This window comes from Phodopus roborovskii, unplaced genomic scaffold (assembly GCF_943737965.1).
Source record: "Phodopus roborovskii unplaced genomic scaffold, PHOROB, whole genome shotgun sequence".
NCBI lineage: Eukaryota > Metazoa > Chordata > Mammalia > Rodentia > Cricetidae > Phodopus > Phodopus roborovskii.
The window spans coordinates 2,219,006-2,228,660 of NW_026126461.1; the positions used below are offsets into that span (position 1 = coordinate 2,219,006).

A 9,655-nucleotide genomic window follows, 5' to 3' on the forward strand; every position below is an offset into this window, starting at 1 on the left:
CTAGGTTGATATTAACATATGAATACATTATAATAGTAATCATTTTCACCTCAACGTATAGTAGATCCATTGACATTCCTCCCTTCCTTAACCCTTTTGACTATTTTAGGCTGTACATGGGAGTGATATCATGTGGGAGGGGCTTACCCATCTGTGCCTTTTCTTTTTTTATATATATTTATTTTTATTTTATATATAGATTCCAGTTCACTCTCCCTCCCTCCCTTCATCTTTCCCTCTCTCCCCCCCTCACATGCACCCCGACCTCCCTCCCCCCCCACTCCACATGTAGGGTGATGCCATCCAGGAGGGGGTCATCTAAATCTGACAAGTCATTTGAAGTAGGGACTAGGACTTCTCTCCTGTCTATAGGTTAAGGCAGTATCCCTCCATGGGGGATGTGCCCGCAAGGTCCTTTTGTGCACCAGGAATACATCCTGGTTCCACTGTCTGAGGTCCCTTAGACTGCTCAGGCCTTCTAGCTGAGACCCATTTTCAGGGGGTCTGAGTCAGTCCCATTCTGGATTCCAAGCTATCAGTCTGGGGGCCGTTAGCTCCTCCTTGTTCAGGTCAGCTGTCTGTATGTGTTTCTGCAGCCTGGTCTTGTCCTCCCTCTCTGCATCTGGATTCTAGTTCAGCTCAATGTTTAGTTGTGGGTGTTTGCTTCTGCTTCCAACAGGTACTAGATGAGGGCTCCATGATGGTGGATAAGTTAGTTGTTCATTTAGTTTACCACACTCATTGGTTTTCATATGATAAACTATCCTTTTTGTTTTTCAAGACAGGGTTTCTCTGTGTAGCCCTGAGTGTTCAGAACTCACTTTGTAGACCAGGCTGGCCTTGAACTCACAGAGATCTATCTGCCTCTGCCTCCTGAATGCTTGGATTAAAGGCACATGATACCACTATTTACATGCAGAACCATCCTTATATCCCAGGGATAAATTACACTTATTTAGGGTATGTTCATTTTAATATATCCTTGAATTGAACTCCCTATTGTTTTATTGATGTTTTTGCATCTTTATTCACTGGGATGTTAGCCTGTAGTTCTCCTTGGGGAACAGTAATTTTGGCCTTATACAAGAAGCCTAGAAGTGGTCTCTTTTCTATTTTGTGGAAGAGTCTAAACAAGATGTTAAAAGTCAGGCTGGAGAGATGGCTTAGGGGTTAAGAGCAGTGACTGCTCTTCCAGAGGTCCTGAGTTCAATTCCCAGCAACCACATGGTGGCTCACAACCATCTGCAATGATTTCTGGTGCCCTCTTCTGGCCTGCAGTCTCTGTATACATAATAAAAATAAATCTTTAAAAAAAAAAAAAAAGAAAAGATGTTAAAAGTCTAAATATTGAATGGTATTCACTCATGAAGCCACCTCTTTGTTCCTGAGCTTTTCCTCCTTAGGAACATTTTGAAGCTGATTCTTTCTCCTTGTTTGCTCGTAGTTTGTCTAAGCTTTGTATTCTTTAAAAATAATTATTACATTTTAGGTGTGTGTGTGTGTGTGCATGTGCACATGCTACACTGTGGGTGTGGAGGTCAGAGAACAACTCTTATGATCTGGTTCTCTCTTTCAACTGTGTAGGCCTGGGGGATTGAACTCAAGTCACCAGGCTTAGTGGCAGGTACCTTTACCTGCTGAGCCATCTCACAGGCCCTGGGTTCTGTATTCTTCATTCAGTCTCATTAGGTAGTATGTAGAGAGGGCTCTGGCTAAGTAAGGTTCCAGAACCACAGTGGCTAGCAACCTGCCCAGTGGGAGGTGAAGAGGACAGGATGGAGGTGCTTTCACGAGGCACTTGTTTTATCTGGCATGTGGCCTAATGACCTGTGACAAGGCTGTCCCTGGAGCAGGAGTTTTGTATGTGCTGGCAGGTGTCTTTGTGTTATGAGCAGTTTTCCCGCCAGCCTGGTCCCAGAGTCTTGTCAGCCCCAAATAACACACAGAGATGCTGTATCAGATATAAAGCTGTCGGCCTGTTACTAATGTTTCTTATTGGCTAGCTCTGTCTTAAATATTAACCCATTTCTATTAATCTGAGTGTTTGTACGTGGTCTTATGTTACCGGAGAAAGGTTCCAGACCTCTTCTCTCAAGTCCTACAGCTTGACTCTTCTCCTACTACATCTCCCAGAATCCTCCTTGTTTCCTAGTCCTGCCTATCTTGCTTTCCTATTGGCCACCAGGGCTTTATTCATTAACCAATAAAAGAAACATATCCAGGTGTGGGTTGTATCTGCCTGGTCATCACTCTAGTAGCAGGAACCAGTTAGACTCTGTTCTCATCACATCCATGGAAATTCCAGGCCTGAGCAATACCTGATTCCTACGTCAGCACACCAATACAACAGAAACAGCTTTTATTGCAGTCTAGCTAAAGGTTTGTTGGTTTTATCTTTTCACAAAAACCAGCTCTTTAGTTTTGCTTATTTTTTCTATTTTTGCCACTTATTTTATCCTGGGAGTCTTCTTCTTTCCTTGAAGTGGTTTATTAATACCATTTTCCTAGTAACAAGTCCCCTGGTGAGGCGGGGGGGGGGGGGGGGGGGGAGGGGCACAAAACCCCTTTCCATCTCCTTATGACCAAAAACAAAGTTATTCACAGCTGACCTGAAGCCTGGAAGTAGCTTCTCACTGTGTGGTGTTCACTGAGGCAGCTGGCAGCCATCATGGTTTCTCTTTGTTCTTACAAGGCTACAGATCTCATGTAACATGCAGAATAATCTTATGTATAAGTTATGTAAGTTACATTTTCGAGTTTACACTTTGTGTGTGTGTGTGTGTGTGTGTGTGTGTGTGTGTTTAGGAGGCATACAATCATATCTTACTAGTATCATCATAATTTTTGTTAATTTTATATTTTTAAATAGCAAAACTTATGTATACTTGTATACATTACTCCTGTGCCATCATAATTTGCTGGGTCTAGGAGGAAAGAAACCTTTATGACTTGCATTTCGTGAAGCTGATGTTGATTTGTTTGCTAACTGCTAGCCATAAGTAAGCAACAAGCAGGGTCTGTCCCTGTGTTACATTTACTGTTTAAAGTGCTTGTCATTTAAAATGGAATGTTGGAAATTTGTGTTAATACCAAATTCTTTTTCTCCCCCTTCCTAAGCTTAATGATCTCAAAGGCCTTCTGAAGGAGATTGCTAATAAAATCAAATAAGGTGGATGAACGCTCATGGAGAGAAATCAAATTACAAGGTGAGTTGGCTATCATCTTTTTTTCTTTATTCTGAAAATTTTCGTGTTTTAAGGATATTTTTAAATTGTGGTTTTCTTATTTATTTTACCTTTATATGTTATCAGCTTTGACAATAAAGCATTGTACTTCTAATAAAAGCCAAATAAGTCATGGTCTAGATACAAAGAGTGGAAGTCCCTCTGTATGTCGCTCCCTGACGGTGGCTCTAAGGCACATTTAGCCTACAGAGTTCATGTAACGCTTGCCATATAGCCATTTTCACATAGTGAAATGAGGTCATATTGTCCTAATACTCTTTTTCTTCCTTAACACTTCCTATTTTTTTTCTTTCTTAATACTCTATCATAGATATTCTTTGTGGAAGGATGCCTAGAATGTTCCTTATTCCCATGGTTTTTTATGTCTGTTGCTGTGGGGTAGGTGGATTTTTGCTAACTGAAAAGGTTCCGGTGAGGAGACGGGAGGGTTTTAGCAACAGCTCACTTGCACAATAATGTGCAATTCAATTAGTTGGCAAAATTGAACTCAAGGGCTTTGCTCCAGCAACTTGCCATTTGCTTTAATCATGTTTTCCTAGAACCTGTCCAAATCCTGAGGCCAAATGTTGAAAATGTTAGGAGCATGGAGAGGAAGGGAGAGAGGAACACAATTATGTGTTCCATTGGTCTACAAGCAAACTGTAAGGAATAGAAACAGTGAAGAATTCCCTTCTTGGCAGACTGTGACAGAGGTTTAGGGCTGTGGTGTGCTGGCCTTTTGCACTGTCCTCTTCCGCTGGTTCCTAATGCTGACCTCTCACACTGACGCCTAGCACTGGCACCCTCATACGGGTCCCTCACACTGAGCTCGCCCTCATACGGGTCCCTCACACTGAGCTCGCCCTCATACGGGTCCCTCACACTGAGCTTGCCCTCATACGGGTCCCTCACACTGAGCTCTTATGCTGGTCTCTCATGCTGGCCCCTTGCACTGACCCACCGTGCTGGCCCTGTGCTGTTCTTTGGCACTGGTCTCCTGTGTTGCCCTTTGCCCTGACCCTTACCTGCAGTAAGTTCTTGGACTAAAGAGTTTCCCTCTGCAGAGTGGTTATGCTGCGGGGAAGTCCTGCTGTCGTCTGTGTTCCTTGAGTACTGGCAATCACAGCTCATATCTACAGACCTCCATTATGGAAGACTTGCACCTGATAGAGTCTGAACGCTGAGTGCCACTTCCTGAGTGTGCTAAAGAACCCAGGCCTTGAGTACTCAGGAGGAATCCATTTCAACACCTTCACAATGATGTTTAACTTTAAAAATTAAAGTTTAAAATAAACTGCACTTTGGATTTTGAAACGGTTTTTCTTAATGCACGAACTGGAAAAAAAAAAACCCAGGAAAGAACAGACAAAACAAAGGATACAAATAAATCTAAATGTGATTAAAGAGCTGAAATAACCACAGAAGATTAAAAACCACACTAGTATTACCTACCAGGAAAGCTCTGATCTCTTCCTTTCAGCTGTTTGACCGTGAGATGGGCAAACAGACTGACCTCTGACTCACCTGCCCTGTGCTTAGCTTTGGCCTTTGTCAATATGCTCAGAGTTAATGAAGGGTGGATAAAAATTACTTCCAAGGGTGTGACATTTACTCTTGTATGTGTGCCCCATGTGCTTGTGTGTGTGCACAGTGTGTGTGCATATGAGAAAGAAAGACAGAATGGAAAGAGAAAACAAGCGTCACTTGTATCTCATTACTGGGGAGGCAGAAACAGGTGAATCTCCGTGTTTGCTGGCCCACCCAATCAGAGAGCTGTAGGGTATCAGAGACGTTGTCTCAAAAAGAATGTGGACAGCATCTGAGGAACAGCACCCGAGGCTGTCCTCTGGTGTCCACATTCACAGGCCCCCACACACTAACACAAATATGCACACTGACAGACACACTAACATACACACTAAAACACATATACCGATACACTAACGCACACTAGTACAGTAACATCCACTGACACACATACTAACACATATACTGATACACATACTGAGACACACAAATATGCATGAACATACACACTAACACGTACTCAGATACACTAACATACTAACACACGCAATAATACCCTAACAAACACTGACAAAATGCTAACACACGAACACACATGCTAACGTGCAGTAACATACACACTTAACAGAATAACAAATGCATTTTTGCATACTTTTTGCTTCTAGGTGAGTTCTTTCTTGATACCCTTAAGAAAAAGTTCTACTGGCCGCCAGCCCTGAGCATCTCAGACTCTAGTCTTCAAGTGTCTTCTTGGTGCTTCTTTTTCAGAGGGCTCAGGTCATTATCTTCCCCTGGGAAGGTGTGACAGGGCAGAGAAAGTCTGCAGGGATGGGGTGGGGGGCTGAGGGGGGGGGCTGAGAGCTGGGATAGGTTGGGGTTGGGTAGGCAGACAGGTGTTTAGCACCCCCCCCCCCCCGTCTTCATCCCTGTGTCCCGATTGGTCCAATCCCTTGTGCCCTGTTTTTGTCCTACACTATTGCAGGAAGTAAGAAAGACTGCAGAGAAAGGCTCACCATTTGTTTCCTCTGCTTTTGTACCTCAGGAGGAGGCAGCTTCTCCCAGCACCGCAGGGTGGGGGGGGGTGGGAGAGGGGGGGGTCCTTGGAGATGGCCTGTTTTCTGGAGAGCTGGCTCCTGGCTGCATTGTTTCACTTTCTTTCTGAAAAGGAAAGCTTTTGACATCCTTTGCGAGTCATTTGGAAACTGCATTTTAATACATGTTCTGGTTTTCAACTTCCTAATTCTGTATTTTTGATTTTATGGAGCAATTGCTGAGCAAATAAAGTCCTTATTGGTTCTCTGAGACTTAACTTAGATGGGATGTGTTGGACTTCGCTGGGTGAACCTCACAGAGCCCACAGAGGCTGATTCCCAGACAAGCACAGCTAGTGTCTGTCACAAGCTAACCTCTTGGTTATGGTGGCATGCTCACACCTCTTTCCAGCCTGTTTTGAAGCAAGCCTCTGCTATCAGAGAGTGCAGGTGAGAAACTTATTCTGAGTTCACATCTTCTTTGTTTTCACAGGTAAAATCAGCCATTTGTATTGGGAGGCTCATGGGACACTGGTGGACGGTAACTGCCATTGACGCCTGAAGGAGACTTTTCCAGATCCCTAAACACAGAGCGGATGATCACCCTCAAGGGCAGACGTCAGGGAGCAAAGTGTGTGGAGGACTTTGCACATGAAGGGGACTATAAGGGAGGACTATAAGGGATCACATGTCCCTGTGTGAGGGTGCCGGCACGTCTGCATCTCAGAGCCTTGTTCTGAGTGGAGTGTTGGAGTGTTCGCACACCTTCTTTGTCCCTTGACCTTTCCCACCTTTGTCCCATGCATCTCCCCCGACATGACCCCTGATTTTATACCTGTACTGTTATTATTTTCCGCTTTCCTCTTTTCTGCACTGTAGGATGAATTCATTGACATATTGTTAAAAAGTCCTACTCCTGCCCCCAAACAGGCCAGATTCTAAAATACCCAGAGGCAACTTCTCCTTTCTCACAGTCAAAGGAGAGCCACCGAGGCAGTGATTTTCTCCTGGGGTTACCACGACTCCCCTTGTTACCAGTGTGAAAATGCCACCCAGGAGGAACCCTTGAGAGACATTCTTGCTCATTTTGTTGTCACTGGGTTTAACCCTCCTCTACTCTCCCCATTGAAAATAGCGAATGGATATTATAGGGAATTAGACAGCAAAAACCTGTATAAACAATCTCCCTAGTGTAACACACTTTTGTGTGTTTGCTCAAGTCTGGCTTTTCCTATGCATGGTATACTCCACTTTTAAAAATCGTATATAACATCATCACCTGCATATACTATTTTGTGTAGGCCTTTTTTTTTATCAGCTATTTCTTCCAAGAAGTTTTCTTCACAGTCTTCACAAACATTATCAGAAATTCATTAATATTCAATCCTCTAGAAATTTCCATAATGTAGGTCACTGATAGCTGACTCCACCTGGCCATCAAAATGGACATCTCTGAGCTTGTCTTCTTTCTGCATTAAGAACATCAAGAAGCCTCCTATCTAGGACACTAGAGTCTTTGGAATATCTGTTGTTTATCACACCACTTACAAGGCTTTTTCTCATCAGTGTATAGTAAAATAGGAATTACTGACTTATGCATAAGGCATAGGCTATGTGGAGCTCTCTCAATTAAGACATGCTATTATATTTAACCCTCGCTTTAGGAAGAAGCTAGTGTTCTCGGTTAGGCGTTGTGGAGTGTGTGGGCATCAGTACAGACTTCCAGTGGCCATCTTGATGGGCACTCCACTCCTAGCCTTCTTGAGCTGGTGGTATCTATGCCCAAAAGTGATACACAAGGAGGACAGAAGGCACTTGAGCACTTGTAATTAGCTTTTCAGCTTTTTTCATAGATCGTACACTCAGCAGCTGAAGGAGGAACCCTCAGCAGGAAGTCATTAAATGAATATTTAGACAGAATAACTGAAGCATTAACCCAGATAGATGTATTTATTTTTATTTTGGTCTGGTTGGCTATTCACACCCTGTGTAATGTTAGCAGAGACTGGAGGAATAAAGGATGCCAGTTACTTAAACCCACCCTGGCCTCACAGGGCTCTCTCATCAGGGTTTCAGAAGCAGAGAGTAGATGGGCCAAATATGCATAATGAAAGTGGCCAATGGATGGAGAGAGAGCATTCCACTTTCCATTTCACCTGATGATCAAGGTGCTTGCCATGGCTGATGCCATCAGGAGGAAGGGTCTGTCTTCTACTTAGGGATCTGCAAAAACTAAAATCCATGACAGCACACAGACTGTGTGGACAAAGTCCCAGGCCCTTGCCTTCAATTCAAATAAGGAACCCGAATAAAAGAAGTAAATGAAATTTAAAATTCCCTGTAAGACTGAGTTAGCCTAGTCTACCTGCCAATCCCCACTTAATGAATGTGTCCATGTGTTCGTAGTTCATGCTGTGTCTCAGCTGGCTTAAGGAAAGAAAACAGTCTTGCTCCAGTTGACCCTAAAGAATTAGACAATGCTCAGTTTTTTCTCATTCTGCATGGGACATGGGATGGTCAAGCTTTCCAAGTGGTTACTCCACATGGTTACTCTGTAGGCTTTGTGCTCATGTGACATCATTGTTCCTACTGTATAAATATCACATGTGTTTGCTGTTTGTCAAATCAAAGGTGCTAGCTACATCCCTTGGTCTGGTACTGTCTGTAGACTTGTGCACAACTGCAACGTGGCTTCAACCAGTGTGTGAGAGCTTTAAACTGTGGCGGAATTGTCTTGATTATGTGTGTGTCATCCTAGTGAGAATGAGAAATAAAAGTCATTAGCTGGGTTATGCTCATTCCTGAAGGGATTTGGGCAGGGTGGATAACTGGACCACTCTGGTTGCAAGCAGAAGCAAGTGCACTGTGGCTGCATTTGGCATCGGATTTAGATTCCGTAATCCACTGTTTGGTAAGTGTATTAACTACTTTGCCATTGCTGTGATAAAGCACCATGATCAACAGTAACTTGTAGAAGAGTCTGTTTGGGCCCATGGTTCTAGAGGGATAAGAGCCTATCATGGTGGCAGGCAGTGGGCTGTGGGCATCGTGACAAGGGCAGAAAGCAGATAATTCACATCTTGAACCATAGACACAAATCAGAGAAAGCAGGCAAGGAAATTTTAATCTTAAGGTTGGCTTGTACTTACTTCAGCAGGGCCACACCTCCTGAATCTCCCCAAACAACATCACCAGCTGTTCGAAACCACCACAGTAGGTTGTGCTTAGGCACCCATCTGTATCCTAAGGGTCTCCTGCTACTGAGCCAGAGGGACGACATTGTGCTACCCATGTCTTGTGAAGGTGCAGGAGTTTAGATATAGGCTTGTCAGGAGGCTGGCAGAGTACCCTGGGCTAACATGGAGTCTTTCATCCACGACAGAGCCACCACTGCCAGTATGGGGCTAGTGTTGCTTGATATTGTTATATCCCTGCTAGTGTTCCTGAGTCCTTCTGCTCTAAAGACACAACTGTTTTTTTCCAAGAGGAATCAGGGAATGCATATTTTCCCACCTGCTTCTTTGTGGTCCATGGGAGACTGAGCATGTGGTTGTCATGGAGACAGTTGCTGCCTATAGCCTCTGTCTTAAAAACAAGCTGCTCAGAAAGTCAGGCCCTTGGTCTGTGTGGGAACTGGGCATTCTTCTTTATCCTCTGCTCCAAGCAAGGAGACATGGTCCTTTACTCTCCTAAAGACAAAAATTTCAGTGGTTGGTGACCTACCCCATTTTTCTGAGCAGACACCCCCGAAGTTCAGCTGGGCCCAGCTGGACCATGCACAGAACACCCACACAGCACCCATGCATTTGATCAGTTTGCATTTTTCCCCATAGAAGTCTTGTTTGTCAAGTTCCCCTTGCTCCTCATACATAG

General features: G+C 43.9%; 1 protein-coding gene across 1 annotated transcript in view; it reads left to right on the top strand.

The window, feature by feature from the left end:
• Nucleotides 1–8,565, top strand: part of Trpm8 (transient receptor potential cation channel subfamily M member 8) — an 81,478-nt gene extending 72,913 nt beyond the window's left edge. Inside the window, exons 25-26 of the mRNA XM_051190755.1 lie at nucleotides 3,118–3,206; nucleotides 6,276–8,565. Of these exons, the coding sequence (XP_051046712.1) occupies nucleotides 3,118–3,168 (51 nt within the window). The 3' untranslated portion in view covers nucleotides 3,169–3,206; nucleotides 6,276–8,565. The remainder of the gene's footprint in view (nucleotides 1–3,117; nucleotides 3,207–6,275) is intronic.
• Nucleotides 8,566–9,655: the final 1,090 nt, after the last annotated feature.